This window comes from Brachypodium distachyon, chromosome 2 (assembly GCF_000005505.3).
Source record: "Brachypodium distachyon strain Bd21 chromosome 2, Brachypodium_distachyon_v3.0, whole genome shotgun sequence".
In the NCBI taxonomy this organism is placed as follows: Eukaryota; Viridiplantae; Streptophyta; class Magnoliopsida; order Poales; family Poaceae; genus Brachypodium; species Brachypodium distachyon.
Window position 1 is genome coordinate 529,881 of NC_016132.3, and position 24,574 is coordinate 554,454.

General features: G+C 44.4%; 4 protein-coding genes across 5 annotated transcripts; 1 reads left to right on the top strand and 3 right to left on the bottom strand.

Moving 5' to 3' along the window:
- Nucleotides 1–423: 423 nt before the first annotated feature.
- Nucleotides 424–9,275, bottom strand: LOC100824976 (paired amphipathic helix protein Sin3-like 3). Its single transcript, XM_003565648.4, has 23 exons — nt 8,839–9,275; nt 8,218–8,457; nt 7,944–8,112; nt 7,748–7,846; nt 7,502–7,663; nt 6,662–6,965; nt 6,182–6,315; nt 5,973–6,048; nt 5,837–5,866; nt 5,496–5,737; nt 5,267–5,421; nt 5,058–5,185; nt 4,704–4,958; nt 3,940–4,608; nt 3,755–3,840; nt 2,811–3,473; nt 2,640–2,740; nt 2,412–2,550; nt 2,181–2,333; nt 1,837–2,000; nt 1,609–1,720; nt 1,331–1,499; nt 424–889 (listed from the first exon to the last, which is right to left on the bottom strand). Exons 1-22 carry the CDS (start codon nt 8,925–8,927, stop codon nt 1,350–1,352), a joined length of 4,320 nt encoding a protein of 1,439 aa, XP_003565696.1. The 5' UTR covers nt 8,928–9,275; the 3' UTR covers nt 424–889; nt 1,331–1,349.
- A 3,690-nt stretch (nt 9,276–12,965) lies between these two features.
- LOC100844759 lies at nt 12,966–15,250 on the bottom strand. 2 transcript variants are annotated; one of them, XM_010232044.3, is made up of 4 exons: nt 14,975–15,250; nt 14,415–14,553; nt 13,549–13,629; nt 12,966–13,470 (listed from the first exon to the last, which is right to left on the bottom strand). In XM_010232044.3, exons 2-4 carry the CDS (start codon nt 14,535–14,537, stop codon nt 13,261–13,263), a joined length of 414 nt encoding a protein of 137 aa, XP_010230346.1. In that variant the 5' UTR covers nt 14,538–14,553; nt 14,975–15,250; the 3' UTR covers nt 12,966–13,260. The 2 variants fall into 2 exon arrangements, with proteins under 2 accessions (XP_010230346.1, XP_014753727.1); XM_014898241.2 differs by having other exon boundaries at nt 15,054–15,247.
- A 1,295-nt stretch (nt 15,251–16,545) lies between these two features.
- LOC100834483 (classical arabinogalactan protein 9) lies at nt 16,546–17,745 on the bottom strand. Its single transcript, XM_003565189.4, has 2 exons — nt 16,943–17,745; nt 16,546–16,816 (listed from the first exon to the last, which is right to left on the bottom strand). Exons 1-2 carry the CDS (start codon nt 17,540–17,542, stop codon nt 16,730–16,732), a joined length of 687 nt encoding a protein of 228 aa, XP_003565237.1. The 5' UTR covers nt 17,543–17,745; the 3' UTR covers nt 16,546–16,729.
- A 1,586-nt stretch (nt 17,746–19,331) lies between these two features.
- Nucleotides 19,332–23,658, top strand: LOC100836749 (acetyl-CoA acetyltransferase, cytosolic 1). The gene is made up of 13 exons (XM_003565737.3): nt 19,332–19,633; nt 19,765–19,938; nt 20,039–20,144; nt 20,248–20,386; nt 20,484–20,561; nt 20,653–20,718; nt 20,968–21,050; nt 21,770–21,869; nt 22,127–22,237; nt 22,319–22,360; nt 22,454–22,540; nt 22,959–23,044; nt 23,349–23,658. Exons 1-13 carry the CDS (start codon nt 19,486–19,488, stop codon nt 23,380–23,382), a joined length of 1,254 nt encoding a protein of 417 aa, XP_003565785.1. The 5' UTR covers nt 19,332–19,485; the 3' UTR covers nt 23,383–23,658.
- Nucleotides 23,659–24,574: the final 916 nt, after the last annotated feature.

Below are 24,574 nucleotides of genomic sequence, written 5' to 3' on the forward strand. Positions count from 1 at the left end.
TGGAAATGGTCATTTCTCCTTTTTTGCGTATAAAGAAATGTACTCTGTGGAAATGGCATAAACGAATTTTAAACCTTGGTCTCGGGAGTTTTTATTTGCTTCTTTTGAGAATTCGTTGAAAGAGCTAAATCTTACTACCATTAAAAGCACTAATCAGCCAGCACCAAGGCACTGCTCAAGTACTCGCTAAACCATTTCGTAGACAGGAAATTGCCATCTTTGCAGATGACACTACATCAACTTTCAATATTTACAAGTGCAATTGTTACTCACATATAGATTAGATTTTTTTCAGAATTTGGTGAAATGCCTGATGAAAATGCTGCTGGACGACTGCCGGTCACTCCAGTTTCCGATTCAATTCAAGCTAAGCTCATACCGCGTACCAATTGGGCACACACTAAAAGAACATGTATAACCATCTAAAAGAAGGAACATGTAACTCAAATAACACAAAGATTGGTCGACTATGACAGTTAACATTGTTTTGACTTAATTAAATCAAGGCTACTTATCTTGAATGGAAACCAACAGTCAAAATGACAAAAAAAGCCTATACCAGCATCAACAAATGGTAATTAGCTTAATAGATCCTTCTACGACCAAAAACCACTAGAGAATGGTGAACAGAACAAACAACATTCTGCAAATACATATATACACACCCACATATGTCGGGGGGGGCACGGGGTAAGCTGACTGAGGTGGCCAAAACATGCTTTGCTTGCTGTATTTACCATGTACATATATTTCCAACGGCCGACTGTTTATTCCAGAATGGCATTCTGAGGATAGAACCACGGCATCAGTGTCCTGCGGCTTCTCATTGTTGAAGCAAGAGCAAGGCAGTCGCAAAACCCAGCAGCATCTCCTGATTTGCATACGGTGACTGCAAAGCACAAAGGTAAAATCAACACCTTGCTATACAGCACTATGCGATTTTGTACAAGAAAGCACTAGCTGGAACTGCGGAAAAAATTCCAGGCATGGATTACAATAGGCATCTACTCCCTCCGATCCATATTAATTGTCTCAAATTTGCCTAAATATGGATGTATCTATGCCTAAAAAGCGTCTAGATACATGTAATATTTCGACAATTAATATGGATTGGAGGGAGTAGCATTTTGCATGGATCACACACATGTTGCTTAAGAGTAATGCGTTTCATATCAGTATATCACCCATCTGACATGCTTCTAAAGCAAGCCATCAGATGAGCAAGAGCCTTGGTATGCACAGTGCAGCATAAATAAGCCAACAAAACTAAGAATTACAGAACAGCACGATGCGATAAAACAGTGCATGGATAGGAACATAGTGAAATTACCAATATTTTGCCTATGAACCTAAGGCTTGGATAGAAACATATGAAAGCGCTGCAATTTTGCAGCATTTTGTTTTGAAGTCAGTGACTTGTCAGGCACATTTTCACCAGGTGGAAGTCTCCTCTTTCTTAACCGAAACAAGAAATCTTCAGTGTCCAGGACATATGAGACCTGCATATATGACCATAAGGTATATATTAATTAATATCCCAGTAATGATGCTGTCAAAAAAAATCCCAGTAATGATGAATGGAATTTCCAATTAGATAAGGACACAAACCTTAGAGGTCTTGCAGGATATCTTGCATTCAAGACCATTAGCAACTTTGATACCATCCATTGTCTTCAACGAATCTGAAGGCTCGTCCTTATTTGAATGTTTCCGCTTATTTCTGGGAAAAAACCGAGAATGGATAAAAACATGAGAAACAGAATCAGGAGCTTCAAGTTTTTTTTTACCAGAATCAGGAGCTTCAACTTAATTGTGGGGGTTGGTATGGGGGGTTACCTTCCAAGGAAGACACCATCAGACAACATTGTGTCTGACGAACTTGACAAATACTCACTAAAAAGATACGAGGAAAAATTTGGTTCAATCGATACTGCAGTCACTTCAGGCTTTTCATGACCATATTCCATCAGCTGGATAGATAACCTTGTTGGATTTGAGCACTGAAATTTGAAGACAAACTAAACTTTGTCATTATATGCCAATAGGAAACACAAATTGCAGTACAAGTAGATCAGTTCGTGTGCAACAAAACAGAATAGCACTATACCTCTCACAAATATACAGGTGGCGGCACAACTATAAGTAAATAATGTTAGTGTGGAAATCAGAATGATGCTTACACATTCAAATCGATACATGCTCTCATCGTGGAGTAGAACGCGAGCATTTTCATGATAAACTAGATCAAAGAACCTTCCAGGAGATCTTGATTTTTCATACAAATAAAGCTGGAGAAGCTTGTTGTCCATTTCATCTGTTGCTATTGCTTGAAGCTGATAACATGAAGTAAAAGAATGAACATTGCAGCCAATCAAGAGCAAAATAACAAAACAGGGGATGGGTCAACTTACCTGCTTGACAACTTTGTATATCAGTTTATCCAAAGTGAAGAGAACATACGACTGAGTCCCAATAATAGCACGGCAGTCATCCTCAAACTTGGTATTATCAGAAGAACCATCCAGCAAGTTGTAGAGTGCATCAATGAACCTTCGTCGAAATGAAAGATGGATCATCAGTCATGTGTATGTAAAAGATGCAGTATAAGCAACTAAGCAATGCGAGAAAAGCAATTTTACTTTGCATATAGGTCGGGAGGGTTTGTATCCTTGGAGGTTCTCCATTTCTTTTCAGCACTGGAAGAATTTGTCTTTGCTGAAAGTAGTCTTTCATACAAGATCTGCAGTTGATAAGTTTAGCAAAGGAGAGCACACGCGAATACACAATGTCAAGACTACTGTAAAGCTCACCTGGTGCAGCCTGAACAAGACATAAAACGAATCATTCCCATAAAATATATGTGAGGATTTATCTTCTCGGTCAAGCAAAGATGTGGGTACATGCTTAGCCAGTGGTTTAACCGAGTACAAAAGGCGCTCTGATACCGGTAATGACATGCCTCCTTCGACATCGTGGGTCTCAGTTGTTCCCTCTGCCTCACCCTCACTTTCTGCCTTTGCATCATGGTCATCATGATCCATATCTTCCTCTTCCTCATCATGATCTTCACGCGAACACTGCTCACCATCACCAGATTCACTTCCTGAAGCATCTTCACCAGCTTCAGAAGCATTTTCACTGTCCTCACTAGATCTTTGAGTGCTTTCCTCACCCTCATCATCAGCATCATTCTCGCCGGCTGCCTCAGCAAAAGGTCCTACTTCACCGGTGCCAGCCTTAAATGTTCTGCTCGTGGAACCCTCCTTTGTTTTAGATGTTCCTTCTGCAGCACCATCTTCAAGGGGCACAAAATTGTCCTCTTCAAAATCTCCATTAGGCGATAATTCACCCTCCTCTCTTTCAATTTTTGAAATATTGTGGGATGCAGTAGCTTCATTAAATAGGCCCCCTTTATTACCCTCACTGGTGCTCCCGCCATTTAAAGATGATACTGACCTGCCAGTTTCTCCACCCTGTCAAAGAGAATAGAAACATAAGAGCATGTTTATGGATGCATATATGAAGAAAAAACGTATGTGCATTTCGCATTGCATGAATGGGTACAACTCTACACGGGCACAAACATTCCAAGCACTGACGACAATAGGAAAAAGAGCGATAAAAAAGTGCGGATAAAATAAGCAATCAAACAACCACAAAAAATAATAGTGAGCTGATGATAATACTTCATTGCTAGTCCTACCATAATTAAGGTAAAAAAAACAACTCCAGCACGTGAACTGTGCTCGCATACCTCAACAGATGGTAATGCTTCCTTGCCAGCCCTGGGACCAGCAGCGCTACCAGCTCCAGCATGTGAACTTCTAGAAGCATTCGCTCCTAGCAGGCAAGAGAAATAATAAGCATCAGCCGAAAGGGACACGATGAAGTTACAGAGTAATAAGAAATATAAAACTTTCAAGGAGCAGAAATGCAAACCTGATGTAGTGTCCAAATTTCCTTTAATATGACTATGTTGTTCAGTCCTAGGAACAGAAACATTTTCTGCTGATCTCTCAGTAGACATGTTCTGAGTATTTACTGCAGATATTTCAACTGTGGCAGAGGCACCAGCTTGCACTCTTCCATTTAGTGCAGCATTTGGTAGTTCCCCGCCTGCACGAGCAGTTCGATCTGCATCATGGAAACCATTTTGAGAGTCTGCTGCAACTCCTTTCACCAATCTAACCACAGTTGACGGTGCCTGTTCCTGAGGCATGCTTTCATCACCATGCCCTTGCTTGGTAGCAGTCCCTGCTGGAGCACTGTTGCTTTCCCCAACTGTTACAATACTCGATTTTGTGATTCCATTCTTGGGTTTAATTGGATCTACATCCACGGTACCATTGGATCGAGGCGGAACACCCAAAATTGGCTCCATAAAAGTGGTCCAAATTCTCATCACTTTATCCAGTTGGTCCGAGGAGCTGCAGACTTCTCCACATGAGTACTTGACGATCTTATAAAGATCTTCATGGATGTTCAAATCTACGAACTCAAATGACATATTTGGAACTATAGGCCGCCTATTTCCAGCAGCAATAGCAATCAGTACATCATCTTCCTTTCTTTTCTTCTCGTTAATTTCTTTAATCTCAGTCAATAGAGCTACACAAGGAACCAAAAAGAATTAGGCAAAATTAGGCAAGCTGCCAGCTGGAACCATAAGAAGAAACATTTGCATGTATAAAAGGCGTGCATACATTTTGTGCTCAGGTTCTTCGAATCTTGCTGTTTGAAATAGAAACTGCGATGGTCAAGTGACTTGTGATAATTTTTGGCATATATTTCAGCCCAAACCTTGTTGAAATCTGATCGGCACCTTGACCATTCCTCCTGCTTTTGTTTTAGCCTAGTTAAGATAACTGGCAATGCAACACTAGCATTTCTCCGAAGAACGTCCATCACATCCAGTCCATGGTCACCATATAACCGCTCAACACACCTCAGATTCAAAGCTGTAAGGCAATGGTGGTAAGTTAAAAGGACAGTCAAGCTCCATTCAGTTGAAGCGTTACCAAACAACATTAATATATGATAAACATAAATGTACGTACGAGTTAAATGCTCATCGATGCGAATAGGGCTGTCTGGTTTTACTGAGTTATCTTGCATTTTTTCTATCAACTCCTCGACACGCTTAGTTGCTGCATTAACTGATTCCAAGAGCATATCCAACTCAAACCTGAAACCGTTCAGACCAATTTGTGGCCAGCATCAATAGATAATTCGACATAAATTATAGTTTACAAAGATAAATCAGCACCTGTCATCTTCGCATCTAAATAAACTTTCTTCATACTGATTCTTCCGCATGTGCTTAAATGAATAGTCTTCACTTCCTGATGTCACTGATACCCAGTGATCGTTAAGAACTGAGGCTCCAAGATCAGTCCTGTTACTTGCCGGAGGCATTGGGTACTGAAAACAGGATGAAACAAAATGTTATATGAAGCACAACATGAAAAGGAACAACAAGAGCTGCATTATCTTACATTTTTAGGTAGAAGCCGGTAACTTGGAGTGCATCGCTGACAATTTGAGAGATCCAGCTCTGATATTGGTTTGCATAGATACTTTTCTTTGATAATAGAAGGTTTCTGACTAGGACCTTCTTTTGGATTAAGTCTTTCCCGTCCCTTTTCTCTTTCCTTGTCCCGATCTCTATCTCTATCCTCCCTCTCGTGCTCCTTATCTCTTTCTTTATCTTCAGTTTTAACTAGCCGTCCAGGTTGCTCTTCAGTTCAAATAATCAGTGTTAATAAGAAATTTTAAAAAGAATTAGAAAAGAGGGGGGGGGGGGGGGTTAACAAAGTTTGAAGCAAACGCCACATACTTTTACTGAAGACTCCAGCAAGAAATCCATCTGCACAGTGGGGGAGAAAAACTCAGATAGAAATACATGAAAGTTTAAAATCAGTGATGTAGATACTGCGAGATGGTCATCCATAAACATTAGGTAAGTGACCTACCTATGTTTTCACAATGCTCCAGGAATTCATTAAACCCATTCATAAGATCTGGGTAGTGTTGTAGTATATCACTCACCTGCAAATCAGTGAGGATATTCATGATTCACAATCACCGATTAAAATCAAACAGACCAGTAATTTCTTAAGCATAGATAGTGAAGCAACTGAAGTTTAAATATTGAATTAGCATAAGTCCAGAAGAAACCCACCAAGTTCTTCAATTCACTTCTCGTAATAATTTCCTGGCTGTATATGTGAACACATTTCAAAAATTCCTGGTAAGCATCATGTTCCAGCTTCTCCTTGACTTTATCGCAGAACTGGAACTCCTGTGGGTATACACCTAATGTTGCAAGGAAGAATTGTGATTGTAAGTAATACACAAGCGGGAGGCAACAAAGTTTTACAGAAATAAAGACGAGGCCAAGTAAATTCAATCATATAGAAGCACCAAGCAAATACATGCATCTTTTCTAAATAACTAACATATCGTGAGAAGACTACACTGAAACAGAGTTATGCAAGAGGTGACGCATTCAACATATTATCTGCAAGGGGCACATTATAAGGTCATGGAGCATGAAAGTTGCATTTAAGTGATGGTATGAAGAAGGGTGGATGTAAAGCAACAATTACCATACCGAGCAGAAACGGTATCTACTTGTTAATGAATATTTGAAGGAACTTACTCTTCAGCACATCGTTATTATCATATGATGAAGCAGAAGCAGTATTTATTCCATGATTCTCTGGGAAGCCTCCTTGGTGTGTTTCAGCACCTGTAGGGTTTGCACTTGTAAAAGGTCTGCGCTTTCGCTGTCCCATATCCGGCTCTTTGCTGTCATGTTCACCATCCTTCTCATCTCTCTCATAATCTCTTTTATCTCTTTCCGCCTTCCGTTCCTTTTCCTTCTGTCTTCGCTGGCGATCATGCTCCACATCAGGACGATCGACAGTGAAGTCGCGGTCAGCATGAGATGGATAAGCCCTAGGCTGCAAAAACAAAGATAAGATGACATATTAGCTGACTCTAAAGCATAATTAGTTGATAATTGGTGAATAGATTGAGAAAAATTAGTAGATGAAAACTCAATTCATCTCGTGTCGACCTCAGTGCAAACCCATGGACAGAACACATTAAAATACCCATATTAAGTTAACAGTAGTACAAATAAATGAATCCATCAAGCATTTTTAACAAGTGGCACTTGTAAGACATCTAATCATTTTCACCTACATGAAAGCCGTGCTAAATGACATATTTCGTTCATGAACATTAGCAGCTAGGTACTTCATGAGTTCCCAAACACATGTTTAGAAGTAAAAACACCTTTCCTTTTGTATTTCCTGCATTTACACCCTTTAATTCGCATAGCACATTTTAGCCAACCAAATACCCAAAATTCAAGCAAATGTTAAGAATTAAGATACAGTCTGGCTCCTTCCACCATGATATATGCTGCAATTTCCTGGCAGCTATCTAGCTATTCACTAATAAAGCTTACAAAACGACAACATGTCATATGTACCTTTTCATTCCTACTAACAGGAGGCATTACAGTGGTCTTGTCATCCCGGTTAACCAGAGCACCTCTTGGAGCAGTCACTGCTTGTGGAGACACTGAGGTATCAGGCAAGAAGTGTTGGAATTCTTCGAGTAAGTCTTTATGGTCACTGAATAGCACAGCAACCTACCAAAAAGACATGCTAAAGTCAAAACTCTAATGGAAGAATAGTCATGATTAAGAAAAACTAAAAAAGAAGAAAACAAGGACCTCCTGGTAAACATCTTGGATAGACTTATTATCCTTACGGTACATGTTGAGAATGTCCAAAAAAGACTTGTACACATGCTCATCACGCTGGAATCGAGTCTGTAGAAGGAAGCAATCAGGTCACAGATTTATACATATCACAGTTTTACATGATAGATCAGCCTATGTGAATATGGTTCTGAACATAGGTGTATACTTTTATCTTGTTAACGAAATTGATGGCTTCCATAAAATCAACAGGCTTCTTCTCCTCCTGCAGCCTGATGGCAAACCCCTTGGGTAAGAAGGTGTTGAATCCAAGGATCAGCTCAGGGTACCCGTTAAAAAGCGTCTTCACACGAATAATCACTCCATTGGTATCAATCCTGCATCCAAAAATTGCACCCACGCCACAATCATAACAACCAGAAACATCAGTATTCGCTCCGGTTAAATATGGCAGTCGGTTGGATCGGAACATCAGGACCGACCTTTCGCTCTTGAAGTCACGCATCACCTCAAGGAACTCTTCGTATTTGGCGCGATTGTCCTGGAACTTATCCTTGACGGCCTTGAGGTAGACGAGAGCGTCGTTGGTCGTGAGCTTCTGCCCGGCACCCGCCGCTAGACTGCTGGAAGGCTGTGCCGGCGCAGCGGCTGCAGCCTGAGGCGGTGGCGCTGCCGCCGCAGACGCTGACCCGCTCACAGGCATGGCCTGCGGCGGTGCCGTCCTACACCAGACCGGAGAAAAGAACGTTAGATCACACACAGGGTAAAACTGCAGAAAACCTCGCACCCTAAAACGGATTTTACTTTTAATTTTTTTTTCGACGACGCGGACTCCAAATTGGGACGAACCAACAGCAATTCGGCGGTGCAAAATCATGTATCCAAAAACCAAACCCCGAATTCATCATCCCGCAAGCCCGAAATAATTTCCCAGTCTCTCGCGGCCTCCGTCAAAGCACGAAACCCCCAAAAACGAACCGGATAAGAGCAAGAGAAGGAACACATGGATTAGAAACCCAAAAAACCGAACTGCCTCAAAAACTCGAACGCCGGCGAGCAGGAACCGGGAGCGAGAGGCGAGGAGGAGGCGGCAGGCTACTCACGGATCGGATCGAGCGGGGTTGGGCCGCTTGAGCTGCTGCTGCTGCTGCTGCTGCGACCCCACGAGCGCCTCCTCCCTCGCGCGCTTCATCCCAACACCATGCACCGAACCTCCTCCCCCTTCACCGAAGCGAACCGGCACGCGGACAGGAGCACCAATTCCTCCCCTCGGAACCTGCCGCCGCCCGCCGCCGCAGCCGATCCTCCCGCCGCCGCAGCCACCGGCGCCGGATCTGCCGCCCGCCCGCCCGCCCGCCTCCACCGAGAACCCAAGCCCCGCGCTCGTACGCCGCGCAAGCAGCGTCAAACCCAAGGGCGCAAGCGCGAGCGCGAGGAGCTAATCGCTTCGAGAAGAAGCCGAAGCCTGGGGGGGGCAAAGGGGAACGAACGAAACACAGAGAGAGCAAGGCAAGACGAGGGAGAGGAGAGAAGCGAAGCGAAAGGAGATGGAACCGGTGGCTTTATGAACCGGGGGGCGAGAGGACGAGTAAACCTACCGGGTGTGGGAACGCTAGCCGTCCGATGGAGGGATAAGGGCACGCCGACGGGCCAGATCGGGACTTGGGAGGCGCCTTAGGGTGAGGGAACCGGGCTGAGCCGCGGTGATCTCACCACCCCCCAATAGCGCTCTGGTTTGCGTTTTTATCTGTGGGTGACGAGAACGCCGAACGGGACTCGTGGGCTCACGGGTTAGGGTTGGGTGTCTTTGTGAGTATAAGAAGTTACCCACTATGTTATGTTTGAAACAAATTGTTAACGTGCAAATGTTTGAAGCAAATTGTTAACGTGCAAATGTATGACCAGATGACAAGCTAATTTTTTTTCCTCCACGCTAAGGGAGTCCAAACGTCTATGCATAGCTCCCGACTTGTCATAGCCGACTTAATGTACAAATACGTATGTAAAGGTGTAGGTGCATGCATGTGCGTCGTCAATCTGTTGTATTGTTGTGATCTTTTAACGCTATTGACGCATGGTATGTATCCACTGGAACTCGCGCAACAAGGTGCATACACGTGGCTAGCAGTGTCCTGCACGTACATGTATATAGCTTTACACTTGTCATTTTGCCTCAATGCATTTCAGGGAAGATCAGCCGGCTCTTGTTTTCAAGAGTTTTGCACTCCTAGCCACCATACGACATTAATTGAGTTTGGCCTTTGCATAGTTTCGTCCAATTTTAGCGTACATATGGATGGATCATTAAAGCTAGCTAAAAAATGCAAGAAATTGGTAAATGATCCTAATCTACCAAACGACCTGGCATAAAATTTATTGCTCAACTATGCAAAAATTGCCACCTCACACATTTCTATCTAGGAATCACGGCCCCAAGGCCTCTAAATTATATAGTTCACTTTTCACGTATTTTCTTTCCCCTCCCTTCCTCCCTCCCCCTCTCTCTCTCTCCCTCCCCCCCCCCCCTACTGTTCACTGGCCCCTTTTGTAAGGCCCATGAAACTAAAAGAGACGCACGGACATACACTTGTTTTGAGGCTAGAAATACATCCCTCTCTCCTTCCTCCCCTGTGACACACTGGCCTACGGCTTAATAGGATTGATAGCATATTCATATCAACAAGGTATACCTTCTTTTTTGGGAGCCATCTGAAAGGAACCTCAAAGTTAAGCGTGTTTGGCCGAGAGCAATTTGAGGATGGGTAACCGACCGAGAAGTTTCTCCCGGGAGCTCATGAGTGAGCACAAAGTGTGCTGGAAAAACATGTGTTGGTTTGTGGGCTAGTCTTGAAGCCTAGAGAACTGTCAGGAGTGACGTTGGGGTGTTACATTCCCCCATTGACTTTTTTCTCCCCCCGGAACCCTCGCGAGATCCTATTTTGCAAACCCATGGCAAAGCAACTATTATTTCTTTGACGTGCCAAATCGAGCCGATAAGAATCGGGCTCAAGGGTGATGGTGAGTCTCTGGCGAAACGGTGTCTTTGTTGCCAAGCCCAAATCGCGATGTTTAGTGTCTCAAGCAGTTTGCGATGAGTGGTCGGTTATTTGGATATTTTTTATGTCATGAACGCTGTTCTGACGCGCTGATGTGTATACCGAGCTTTGCGCTGCTGTGTATACCCGAGCTTTGCTGCATCGGTTCTTGGTGTGTTGGCCGCAGTTGTTTTCATGCTGGAAATGCGTTTGAGCATTGTCGCGTGCAATATTTCTAAATGATCTTCACATTGATATTTTGTTGCATAAGTTGCAAACTCGTTTCTCAACTAGTTATTGCAACGAAGAAAGATTTGCTGCACAAACATATGTTTCATTGCACCAACGTAGCTAAAATGTTGCAAGTTCTTGTTTTTTTAGACAGATGTAGCAGTGAACATGTAAGTACACACGCATGAAATGTTGCAAGTAACTGAAGTCAAATCGAAGGGTCGAAGATGCGACTAGTCATGTCAAATTATCGCCAGGACCGACGCCTAGCGGCCACTCAAATCTTACAGTGTCTCCCTAAAAAAAAAATCTTACAGTGTCCGAGATGAATTTCAAACTCTACGTGCATTGTTTCTGCCGCCTCGCCAGCGCGCTTTGTAGTTTGTATCCGAAAATACGCGTGATATACAGCTGAAAGACTCACGCAGCACAGCACCTGCATACGTCGTCGATCACTGTGGATTTTGGAGATGGGAGTCTCAGTCGTGCGTACGTAACGTGCGTATGTAAGCTTGGCCAGCCAAGGCTTGGCGGACGGGCTACCGATGGATGCTAATTTAGTAAATTTGGGAGAAATCCTGGTGTCTTTGCTTGCCTGTGCCAGATTAAGAAGGAAAAGGGAAACAGATTTTGGAAAGGAGTAGGGAACATTTTCTGAAACGAATTTGCTGAAATTCCAGCTTTATTGTGAAGATTTTCTGGTCCAGTTTTTTTTTTTGTTTCTGAATTTTCATTTTCGGGTTTTGGGTGGAATTTATCTTCCTCGAATCGAGTTTGTCAGCGGTAGGAACATTTAGCATTAGATGGAGTCAAACAAGCCCGTGGACCAAGTCTTCCACGGGATGTGCGTGCGCTCCTGGGCCTCTTACGCGTGAGTCTCTGCATCAGCATTACGGTGGATTAAAGTTAACGATATTCGTTCGTCTTAGCTTCTTGTGTATTCGTTTCCGAGCTACTTTTTCACATCAGACTGTATAATAGTTCATCACAGCACGGCTCTGCAACCGACGAACTAATCAGCAATCTTTACAGTGGGTGTAAATTTGATTTCGTAGTACCTAACAAAACTACTCCAGTTCAGCCTACTAAAATTATGTGTTCAACTTCGATATGCAGTAAGGCGTTGGGGCGTACTGAACTTTTCGTTGTTCGGTAAACTGATGCTCCATTTGGCATTCCTGAAGCGTGCCGTGCTGAACTTATTTTATAATCTGTCGTGAAAAAATACACACAAAAGTGAAAAACGTTGGTTAGTCAAATACGAAAATAGTAAAAAATAGACGAAAAAAAAATTACGTTAATCCGCCGTAATGCCAAACGCAGTCTTAACAACGAAAGTTCAGTTCGCATGCCAAACGCAGTCTTAACAACGAAAGTTCAGTTCGCCCGTTTTCAGCATCCGCTAGAGTTTGCTCTAACCAGCCAGTTGACTGTTCTACGCTAAGCAGGCCAGCACATTCCCGATGATTTTTTTTTTGGTAAAATAAAAGTCCACCAGACCACAAAAGTAGCCTAGCTCGACCAGTTTAGCTAAGGAAAAGAAAAGAGAAATGGCCCTAAAAATTTGAAGTTCAAAAACAAAAGTATTTTTGAATTGTTTTGAAACTTGGCCAAAAACAATTTGAAGTCTCATCCTAGGAATGGCTTTACAAATTTGAAAGTTCAACATATGATAAAATGCATCCACACTTTTGAAACTTCGCCCTTCTTCAAAATCAATTATAACGGTCTCAAATTTTGAAAGGTTTAGAAAAATGGAAACTCATCTATAAAATTCTGGATTTTAGAATTCTAGTCTTTTCTTTTTACGAATGAAAAAAAGGAAAAGAGAATCTAGGATCCTAAATTCTTGTCGTGTTTTATTTCACAATGGACTACAACCTTTGAACTAAAACCACGACAAGAATCTAAGGATGCAAGGAAGTACCTCACAAATCTACTCCAGTTCAGCCAACTCAATTGTATGTTCAGCTTCAATCTGCAGTACTGCCATAAAATGCAACTGAATATGGTAATCTTTGTTGCAACGTACAGCACTTTGAGACTGAATGTTCGTGACCAAATTTCTGTCAAGTGCCTAACTGAGGCCCAATGGCACCAAATTTACGTCCCGGCATGTCCCTCTAACTATATACACAGACACAGACACAGACACAGACACAGACACACACACACACACAGACGGTGCATCACTTAATTACATTATTGGTTACATGTATGTACCGCAAGCAACTGTAGCCAGCTGACGACCCGGCAGAATCATGCCGGCATTTTCTCGCCAAGTGTTTGCTGGACGAACCACAGCACCGGGTTCCCGAATCCCGGGATCAGGCTTACTGCGACCAGCGGGACGGCGCACACGAAAACCCAGGGCCAGATGTTGTTGGCTGCGTGTTTCGTGGGCATAGGGGGTCTGAATTTCTCAAGCTCTTCGCACAGATCAGGGTGATCTCGGAATAGGAGCTGTAACTGGAGAACAAACAGATAGACAGTTCATTTGTGATTACATAGACCTGCTGAAAGATAGGTTAGAAATTGCATTCATACCGCTCCGTAGGCCTCGAGACGGGATAACTCCATCCTGCCAAGGATGTCAAACAACGACAGGTATAACATGTAGTTGCGAGCCTGATAAACAAGAAACTCAGTCATGGCATGAAGCAAAAGTAAATGACACATCACTGAGCAGGCTAACCAATTAGATAAGCCGAATTAGCCATTTATCTGCTACGGCGAAAGAGGCAAGGAAACTAAACTTCTGATGAAATAGGATATAGGAGTAGCTTTTTTTTAGGGGATGAAATAGGAAATAGCTGAGTTCTAAGCAATGTTACTTTGAGGCGGAGGCGGTATTCAGACTATTGTATTATCAGAGTATACTGGTTCGGCAAAACCCAGACATAAGGGCATCTCCAAGGGAAGCCCCCAAATCCTCCCCATTTGTCCAAATCTGTCCATATGGGGGTCCAAGAGCAAAATATACAACCCAATGGGAACCCCCATTTGTCCAAAAGTGGTCCACACTCCCCATTTCTTCCCCAAATTTGGGGAGAGTATGGGGACTCCCAAATTTGCTTGAAAACAAGTGAAACAAGAGAGTTCTACCTGTTGGTAACTATATGGTCTGTTCCTAACTTAATAGTTATACAAACTGTTGAACCATCAAGGATTCAAGATCTCACACGGGAAGGCCTTGCAAGCAGAAATAAAAATTAGACATATAGTCGGGAGTATATAGTTGACGTACACCCAGATATGAAACAAGAAAATAGCGTTTAGTTTATGTAAGTGGAGTAGTGGACACTGGATGGTACCAGCAAATTTCTGGCTTAGTAAACAGGTAAAGTTGCGATGCAAGATAGACATTACAATCACAAGGTTGCAAATCACGGTATTATAACATACAGACTCACCTTCACTTTCTTGACAAATCTGAGGGACTCTTCAAACGTCAGTGGCTCCGGTTTAGATGTCAAGGCACCAAAGACCACCGTCATTCTCGACTCCGCCCTAAGCGTCTCATCTGCGATAGACATACTAACTCTGCTGCCTCTGCGATGCACAAAAACTACCAATTAGCATGATCTCACTAAGTTTATAGCAGACATATCCTCAGATAACAAGCCGTCTCAACTACAAACAACAACGACCGTATGACCAGACCCTGAACTACAGCCAATAAAAAAAAAGCAGAACAACAGCATCAACCACCGCGAAACGCCCACAATCTTACAACCAACATCGTTCATGTGCTTATCCAAACCCACCACGGAGGCAAGGACTAGAGTAGAATTTCTGCACGTGCCAACGCAAAGCTACCAAACTAACATACTGGGGGAAGAACCGACCGACCGAAAACTATAGTACCAAGCGAGCGGCCACAAGAAAAAAACAAAATCCAGCGAGCACGGACACAGAAAGCAAGCAACGAGCCACACAAAAAGGAACAAAACCCAGCGAGCACGCATGCAACCTCAGCGGTGGTGCTCGGCGTCCTGGAGGGGCTCGGCAGGAGGTGCTGGAAGGTGATGGAGACGGGGCCGGAGCCGGACCTGGCCGTCGCGTCCGGGCGGAGGCGGAGCACGGGACGTCGTCAGGATCTAGGAGGGGCCGCTCTGCGCAGCGGGATGCGGCAGCGGAGGGAGGCGGGAAGCGGCGGCGGCGCCAACCCTAGCCCCAGTATCGGCGGGAGAGGGAGAGAGAGGGGAGGGGAACGAGAACGGGGGGGAATCGATGCGGGGGATCTGGGGACGAAGCGGTACGCTCGGGGTTGGGCCATGCGGTGGCACTTCCTCCGTAATTTCAAACTGGTTCGAGGGCAGTCTTGAGGACCAGGAGTGGTTTCTAAGCTCGTTCGAGTTGGGCCTTACATGGGCTTTCGCATAGACTTCACATGGGTTTTTCCAAATCTGATGATGTTCCCGCGGAGTTCCCCAATTGGACGCGGGGTTGGGCTTTTCATGGGTTTTCCCCCATCTTATTGAGTGTTCTGCGCTAAGCAGGCTAGCACATTCCCGATGAAAATGATTCTAAAGAAAATATCCCGATGAAAAAAAAAATAGGTAGAATAAAAGTCCATCAGAATTGTTTTAAAATTTGGCCACATTTTTTTGAGGTCTCTTCCTAGGAATGCCTTTACAAATTTGAAAGCTTATCAACGTTTGGTAAAAGGCATCCACACTTTTGAGATTTGGCTCTTCTTCGGAAACGATTGTAGGGGTCTCAGATTTTGACAGTTTTAGAAAAACGAAAACCTCATCTCTAAAATTTTGGTTTTTAGAATTTTAGGCTTTTCTTTTTTTAGAAGAATGGAAAAAGGAAAAGAGGAAGGCGCAAGCCCGATAATACTGCACGGCGATGGGTTTTGGGAAAAAGAACAACCAGACGTAGCGCCCGTTTCTGGAAGGAATCGATTGTGGGTGAGAATTTTAACCGCGGTGTTGCTTTGCAGCGGAGCCTCACCAGCTAGCGCAACCCTTTTATTTTGTTTTATTTTTACAATGGAAAAAAGGATACTCACGGGAACATTATTCATGCGGTCTGTACAACTTTTGCCATGCAAGAATTTGGCAATGGTAACTGCCTAGAAACTTTGTTTCCATTGGTTTGTTTGTTGCCAGTTTTAATCTACGAACATGGAAATTTCGTAGCTGGATTTTCAAAATAAAAGTACAGACACAGAGCAGAGATAGAGAAAATGTTTTTGCTCCGCGTCAGGAAAGGAATGGGTCGATTAGACGTAAGGAGAAATCCTAAAAAAAAGGGAAAGAAAAAACTGATGGGCCAAGAAATCAGATTCTTCCATCGCACGGGATATATCCCACGTCTTTGATCGCCGCGATTAGATCGACACTCTTTTTCATTTCAGTGATTATCTCCGGTAATCGCAATTTCCCTACTAATTTGCCTCCCTAGAACCCTGAATTCAGATTCCACGAACAACATACTAATGCAGAGGCGACTTGAGGGCGGCAAAGATACGGCGCCATTTGATTCCGCTGTCTTGCTGACAGAAAAACAGGGCCGGTAGTTTGATTCAGAAGAAGCAGTCAAAAACTCGTCAAAAATCAATCCAGTTTATATTATTATTACAAGCCGCGAATGCAATGGCAATCTCCTACTATATCACCAGAAGGGGTTGATTGAATCTATCACGAGACGATTACATTCATAAAAATGGATGGATGGATGGATCTCTCCGGCCGAGCTTCAGATTCGCCGTTCAATTTCACCATGCCAGTGACAGCAGAAGCGCGGCCATGGCGGTCTTCAGGACGACGTTCCCCCATTGGCCCAGCTGCCGGCTGCTCCCGCTCTGCATCAACAACAAGAACGACGACGACAACAACGAATCAACATAATCAGTTTACCATCATCAGCTGATCTTCTTCCATTTTCAACAAGTTAATCAGTGTAAAGGGGTTTGAGATTAATGAATTACGAGGTCGTTGGCGGAGGGCGCGGGGCCGGAGGCGTCCTCGACGGAGGCGGGCTCGGGCGCGACGGGCGCCGGCGGGCTGAGCGGCTCGGGCGCCGGGGCGGGGGCCTTCTTCTTCGTCCCGCTCCTCCTCTTGTGCTTGTTCTTGCTCTTGGACGGCGCCTTCGCGGGGGGCACCACGGCCGGCGCCTCGGCCGGGGCGGCCACCGGCGGCAGGGGCGGCGCGGCCGCGGCCGGGGGCAGCACGGCCGGAGCTTCGACCGGCGGCGGCGTCGCCACGGGGGGAGGCGTCACTGGCGGGGGAGCGGACACGGGCGGCGGGGTGACCGGCGGGGGAGCGACCACCGGTGGTGGCGTCACGGGCGCGATGGCGGGCGGCGGCTTGATGGGCGCGATTGGGGGCGGTTTGGCGGGCGCGATTGGGGTGGCGGGCGCCGGAGGGGATTGGGCGGGCGCCGTTGGGAGCGGCGGGACTATTACGGGCGGCGTCGGCGCGGCGGCGGGCTGTGCGGCGGCGCTGTCGAGGTGGGCGGCGAGGACGAAGGCGGCGGCCAGGAGCGCAAGCACGCCGAGCCATTGCCGCGGAAGAAGCTGGAGCTCCATGGTAGCTTAGCTGGACGTCGTTCGTCTCTAGCTTTGCTGCTGTGTGCCGGATCTGGAGGAGACGATGGAGCGTGTATATAAGCGAGAGAGAGTGCATGGGCATGGGCATGCGTGGCGTGGTTGGCTCATAGCTTGGGAGCCAAGGGAGCTTCCAGAGTTGGTGCCGGCGATGCGACGGCGGGAAAGGCGACGCGGCAACGAACAGAGTACCCCGGTGGCTGGCTACCTAGCTCTGCAGATCGCTTGCACTCCTTTCTTTTCCGTTTCCTTGCAAGCACTGTAGTATTATTGTTTTTTCCTTTTTTGAAATCAAAGACACATGAATAATTTATTTCCTTCGCCCAGAAAAAATGTCCCGTGTTTTTTTTTCTATCGCTCCAGCTGGAATGCAAAAAACAGAGTCAGTTTATATGGCCTTTTTCAAAGCAGGCAGCTGGCAATTGTGAAATATATTTACTCCATATTACATGCACGGTCTTTTTCAAAGAAATCATTGATCGAAACGTACCCATGCAGTCGATTTAAATTTCTGTGGCCGAATTAGCAGATTAGGTGTTCGACCGGTTGCTGTAGCAGCAGCAGATCTCTCCATGATATGCTAGCCGACGGATCAGTGGTCTGGTGACGTGGATAGTGACACGATGCCAACAGCCGCTAGCTAAGCCTAAGCTAGCCGTGTTCCTTGCGTTTTACGATTGGGCGTCCTCGCTGTTGGCTGGCTAAAAGTTGGTCTAAACAGAGAGGGAAATATGTGTTTTGTTACACGCATTTGGTTGGTTTAACTTGTGGCACGCATGGAAGGCGTTTCCCAGCTCACATTTGGCCATTAGGTCTCGTAGTTTGGTGAGAAGAGGGGGCACAGGGTGACGCGTCTCTCTCGCTTGATCTGCACGGAAACATGAACCAGCAAGCACGAAACCAAACAAAAAATGTTCCTGGGATGTTCTTGTGGTAATTAATTACTCATTTGAGTTTTCTTTTTGCCATGATGCATTTGACCAATTCGATGTTCTGTAGTACTGGTAGATGGGGATGGTATGTTGCGACCACCAGGAGAGAATCAATGCATTATGCATGGGAAGCGTGGCTGATTAAGCTAGGTTTCTACTACGGGTTAGATCGACCATGGAAGATTATGTCACGATGATGATTAGTTGGTCTAGCTTAGCTTGGTCACACTTGTTAATTGGATTGTTAGCTATGCATCCCTATGATCTTTCGTAGGCCACGTAATCCGTTTTGGAGCATAGCCGGACACGTGTACCACTTAATTACTCCCTCTGTTTCATAAAGATTGACACGAATTTAAATTAGGTCTAGTTCAAAACCGTGTTAATCCTTGTAGAACGGAGTGAGTATTTTTTTTTACCAAACGTGTACCACCTAATTATACTAGCAAGCTAATGCATGTGCGACTTAAATTTACCTCTCTTTTAAACAACGCTCAACGATAATTACCTTGACAAGTCCGTATGTCATAACAGAGCAGTCATGAACAATTACCATTTACCAGAGACAACAGTTGTTGTCTTGTTGACCTGTTGCACCTTCCTTTTTTTTTTCTTCTTTCGAAGAGAGAGAAGTTTTTTTTTCTTTTTTCTCGAGCGAGAGAGAGAAATTGCACCCACGCCACGAGAGACTTTAAACTAGGCCCAGTTGGGCTAGAGTCAAAGGCCCGCAAATCGGTAGGCCGTCTATAAACATAAGGCCCGGCCCATTTAATTCTCATCTGGCAGAATCGAAGCCCAGAACGGCATTAATTCGGTTGTTTGTTGTCCCGTAACAGAACGGCATGGTCTTCTTGTTCGATCAGACCGTCTCTGCCGTCTCCGTCTCTCCAACTCAGTCCCCCAAATCCAAGGCAAATCCGTCTCCCTCCGGCCACCCACCCACCGCCGGCGATCCCCAGTACAGAGGGAGCGAAGCAAACCCACAGCCACTCCATGGCGCCGCCGAGCACCTCCGGTGGCCACGAGGGCCTGAACCCCCGGGACGTGTGCGTCGTCGGCGTCGCGCGGACGCCCATCGGCGCCCTGCTCGGCTCGCTCTCCTCCCTCCCCGCCACCAAGCTCGGCTCCGTCGCCATCCAGGGTAAACGTTTCCCCCGACTGCTCCCTCTCCACTAATTAAGCTGCCGTATTTTGGTAGTTGGGAAGCGTGCGTGAGATCCGATTGATTACTCATGGAGTGCTGCTGTTGCTCTCTTGTGTTACCGAATTTAGGTGCTCTCAGGAGGGCGAGCGTCGATCCTGCGCTGGTGCAGGAGGTGTTCATGGGCAACGTCCTCAGCGCCAACCTGGGCCAGGCGCCGGCCAGGCAGGCCGCTCTCGGCGCCGGCTTGCCCAACACTGTCCCCTGCACCACCATCAACAAAGTTTGCTCCTCGGGGATGAAGGGTACGTTGATTCATCCTGTTACCCCTGCAATAATGGCTTCATACTCTATGGTCATTACTTGTCACTGCTGCTTACAAGGTTGTGTTAACTTGCCTCGCAGCCATCATGCTTGCGGCCCAGTCGATTCAGTTGGGCATCAACGATGTCGTGGTCGCCGGTGGCATGGAGAGCATGTCCAATGCCCCCAAATATTTGGCAGAATCAAGGTTCATAGCTTCTTCTTTTTTTATGTGACGGTGTAGCTTTTCAGTGAAGCCTGCATCCTCTCCTGTAGCTTTGCTTGTAATGACCTGTGGAGATAAAATGCAGGCGAGGATCGCGGTTTGGACATGATGTCCTGATCGACGGGATGCTTAAGGATGGATTGTGGGATGTGTATAACGATTTCGCGATGGGGATGTGTGGTGAGCTGTGTGCAGACCAACACTCGATTACAAGGGAGGAGCAGGTTGCTAGTATTTCCGGTTTTTATGAAGTTCAAACGTTCTATACAGTTAGGACTGCACATATGGTTATCTAGAATAAACAATTTGCTCTTTGTCTAGGATGCTTATGCCATCCAAAGCAATGAACGTGGAATAGCAGCTCGAGACAGCGGCATGTTTGATTGGGAAATTACTCCGGTATGTGCATGACTTTGATAGATCAAAAACCCTTCTTCTGTACAAAATGTTGACATGTTGGCCAACAATTTGGAACATTTCTTGTTGCCAGGTTGAAGTTCCTTCGGGTAGAGGGAGACCACCGGTTGTTGTTGACAAGGATGAGAGTCTTGCAAAGGTAGTCCCACAATCTAGTGAATTTCTTGATGTCTCTAACAGAAGAGAGTTTCTTCAATGACATCTCTGTATTAGGCATGCATTGATTTTTATTGAAAACTAACAGGGTTTGATTTGACTTGTACCGATTCAGTAGTATTTTGTGTTATTATAAAAGAATAACAAAAGCACAACTTAAGTACATAATTTTTGTTAAGTTGTTGTAATAGCGACCATCCTGTTTTTACATGCTGATGATCTATGTGCACAGTTTGATCCAGCGAAGCTCAGGAAACTTGGGCCGGCTTTTAAGAAGAATGGCTCTGTAACTGCTGGCAATTCTTCTAGTATAAGGTTTATTCATACTCTTCTGAGTTGTTTACTATGATACTATCTTTATTAGATAGTTCCTTAGATGGAAACCTTACAGAGTAGTTAATGTGCAGCTACACTCCAGCATGATATCATACTGTTGAATAAAGAATTTGCATCTAAGCTACTCCCTCTGATCCATATTAATAGTCGAAATATTACATGTATCTAGACACTTTTTAGGGATAGATACATCCATATTTGGGCAAATTTGAGACAATTAATATGGACCGGAGGGAGTAGTAGATATCGAGCTTTGTGTTGACGTGCCTGTATATAATACTTCTAACCTTAACAATTTCGTTCAGATTTATGATACTGCATGTGTAGGATTGTAGCTTTATTTGTCTATGACCATGCTAGTAGACTACCTTCTGTATGCTGTATGCAACAGACAATGTCGTATGTCTTCAGTAGAAAAAAATCAAGGGTCTGTTCTGGCTTATCTAACGAGCAGGGACGAAGCCAGAAAAAAAAAGGCTATGGGGTCACCTCTCTTGTAATGGGTTCATCTTCTATAAATACTGCTGTCAAGTGTCACCGGTGCCTATAAGGAAGCTCCGTCCCTGCTGACGAGCGTACTGAAACTAGATTATTTCAAAGCTTGAACTTTGGGATTTCTCCATGGTTAAGATAAATTATTCAAAACAATGTTTAATTGATCTATAACTGTAGTGCTATTCTTATTTTCCAATGTGCAGCGATGGTGCTGCTGCAGTTGTGCTAGTTAGTGGGGAGAAAGCTAAGAACCTTGGCCTTCAAGTTATTGCAAGGATCAGAGGGTATGCTGATGCTGCTCAGGTAAATTTGGCATGCCTTGTCATTGATCATTGTTTGTGAAACAAATGGTGTGTGAGATCTCGACCCATTTTTCTTCTTAGTGAAGACCGTTACCATAATTATTGTCCTCTTCTGTTTCTCAAAGCTGTACCTGTCATATCCTTTTTCCTTCGATGTATATTGCTGTAGGCATGTTCATTCTCGATTATCTTTCATTTATACTTTCTTGTTATTGCGCATTACAGTGAGTGTTGTATTAACTCCTAAAAAAAGTACAGGCACCTGAGCTGTTTACGACAACTCCGGCTCTTGCTATTCCAAAGGCTATATCAAATTCTGGTCTCCAAACTTCACAAATAGACTATTATGAGATAAATGAGGCTTTCTCGGTATGTTCTTGGCCTTAGTTTCGATAGTAGTCAGACCTGAACAATGAGGCAAGACTTAACTATATAGTTCTGGATGTTCAGGTTGTCGCGGTAGCAAATCAGAGGCTTCTTGACATCCCTCCCGTGAGTCACTAAATTCTTGTTAGATTATATACTTTAGCAAATAGGTAGTCCTAAATAATTTCAGCAATATTAATATAGATTTCACTATTTCAGGGAAAGCTAAATGCAAGTGGTGGCGCTGTTTCTCTGGGTCATCCTATCGGTTGCAGTGGTGCACGAATTATTGTCACATTGCTCGGGGTATGCTTCCATGCCATAGCCTATTATAATACACAGATATCACTAATTTTCTGTTGCAGTTTTGGTTTATCCCCCATTTATATTTCATTAGAATTATTTTAAAGAAGTGTAGGGTATCACAGTGACCATTTCTTTGTTATAGCCTATTTCTCTTACCTCGCCTTGCACCAGAGTACTCTAGAACTTAATCTGTAAGACTAACTTAGAGAAAATAGCTTTTAATTGAATATCTTGAGCTTGATGTTCTTCCTTCTGTATAGTTGCGCGCAATTATCTGTAATGTAGTCTAAAGATTGCGGTTGGAGTTATTTTACTTTTTGCTGCACTTGTTTTTTAACGCACCACCTTGAAGACTTCCACATGCAAACTGATGTGACCTGTCCCTTTGTTGAACTCCTATTTCTTTTTGCTTGCGCAGATTCTTAGACAGAAACATGCAAAATTTGGGGTTGCCGGAGTTTGCAATGGCGGTGGTGGTGCTTCAGCCCTCGTATTAGAGTCCATGTAAGTTCCTCATGTGTTCTTCAGATTTTCCTTCCATAAGAGAATATTCAGGTCTTTGCCATCCTGATGATCTGGATGAAGTTGCCTGCCAAGGGTGCCTTACAAAACAATCATTAGCAAATGGAATCTTTAGCGCGCCTCTTTTACTTCTTAATTTTCATTATGTACATCACCATATCATAAAATAAAAAACTGTTCCATTTTCAATCTGTGACTACTACAACTTATTTCATTGAGTGCGAATGTAATAGCCACCTTTTGTTTTCTGAGCTACTTCCTTAGCGAATCTGACTTCATGGTGCAGGCAACCTTCATCGTATATCCGTTCCTCGTTGTGAAGTTGGCATGACCCAGTTAGCAAAAGCTGAGCTGTAAAATATGCTGTCCTTGTGTCTTCTGTAAACTCTCTAGGGGGATTTATCGATGGTGTATAGGTCAAATATGGTACGATAAAAAATGTAAAATAAGATGACTGTGTGATTCCCGCACAAGGTCCGGTCTCATACCTTGTACAGAAATTGCATAACAGATGGTCAGAGGAATAATTCGCTTACTCTTGATCCCTAACAAATCTTCAGAAATAAGCATGTAACTGTCTCCTCGTCCCTGTTAAATCGTCAGAAGATTTTTTTAACGGAATCCTCAGAAGAAATTACCATGGAACTGGAAGTTGCAACGGGTAGTGAATTGTACCGTCGTCTCCCTATAGATATTGTTGACTTTTGGTATAGTTCTTCTCCATTGGACAAGATTTGCAGGCTATAACTAATTTAGATTGCTGTGCCTTATGATTGTGGCTGTGCTATACGCATGTCATCGTCAACTTTTTTTTATCAGATAAAGTCACTTGTAAACGCAACAGGGGAAAGTGCAAATGATGATTATGAGTCCCCCCACACTCCAGATAAGGCAAGCCAACTCCCTAAAATGATTCAACTCACACTACAAGAAAGCATACGTGTAACTGAACCCTTGCAGAGAATGCATGGGTCTTGCAATTTGGAGGGGGCAAGGCACTGTGATTCAACTAAGAAAGCATACGTGTAACTATCATCATGGCAGATTTCTAGGGGCAACCTTTGACACGCCTCTGGCCTCTCTCATCTTCCCTTTCTGTGGAGGAACATGGCATGCTAATTCTGCATTAGGACATAAAAAAAGTTTATAAGAGAACCCCCTCTGATCTTATCGAGATAAATTACAAAAATAATCTCTTAATACTGAAGACCTTGGATGACCATACCGTGTCATATTTGTCAGCAGTGACCTCTTCTCCCAAGTTGCTCTCCTAGCATTCTCTCCTAAACTGGTGCACATGGTTAGTAGGTGGTGTTAGTGGCGTCATGTCATCCAGTTCTATCCCATGGACCAACATGGCACATGAGGGTCTTCTTTGGGGTCAAATTTGGCAACCCATCTGTAAAGTAAAGCACATCAGAATATCAGATATGACCTCCATTTCTGGGTGTCCCCTCGTCTTTTCTTCTGGTCACTTCATTCTACTCCTGTAAAATTCTTGACGAGAAAAAT

Bases quoted from the DNA above. Each gene is read 5' to 3' on its own strand.
- LOC100834483 (XM_003565189.4), bottom strand. From the start codon at position 17,542: ATGGAGCTCCAGCTTCTTCCGCGGCAATGGCTCGGCGTGCTTGCGCTC. The intron at 16,817-16,942 runs GTAATTCATTAA...TTGTTGATGCAG, and splicing joins CGCCCTCCGCCAACGACCTC to AGCGGGAGCAGCCGGCAGCT.
- LOC100844759 (XM_010232044.3), bottom strand. From the start codon at position 14,537: ATGTCTATCGCAGATGAGACGCTTAGGGCGGAGTCGAGAATGACGGTG. The intron at 13,630-14,414 runs GTGAGTCTGTAT...CTTGTTTATCAG, and splicing joins GATTTGTCAAGAAAGTGAAG to GCTCGCAACTACATGTTATA. The intron at 13,471-13,548 runs GTATGAATGCAA...TTTGTTCTCCAG, and splicing joins GTCTCGAGGCCTACGGAGCG to TTACAGCTCCTATTCCGAGA.
- LOC100836749 (XM_003565737.3), top strand. From the start codon at position 19,486: ATGGCGCCGCCGAGCACCTCCGGTGGCCACGAGGGCCTGAACCCCCGG. The intron at 20,145-20,247 runs GTTCATAGCTTC...GATAAAATGCAG, and splicing joins AAATATTTGGCAGAATCAAG to GCGAGGATCGCGGTTTGGAC. The intron at 21,870-22,126 runs GTAAATTTGGCA...AAAAAAGTACAG, and splicing joins GGTATGCTGATGCTGCTCAG to GCACCTGAGCTGTTTACGAC.
- LOC100824976 (XM_003565648.4), bottom strand. From the start codon at position 8,927: ATGAAGCGCGCGAGGGAGGAGGCGCTCGTGGGGTCGCAGCAGCAGCAG. The intron at 8,113-8,217 runs GTCGGTCCTGAT...TTTTGGATGCAG, and splicing joins CGTGACTTCAAGAGCGAAAG to GATTGATACCAATGGAGTGA. The intron at 2,001-2,180 runs GTAAGCATCATT...TTCAAATTTCAG, and splicing joins GCATGTATCGATTTGAATGT to TGCTCAAATCCAACAAGGTT.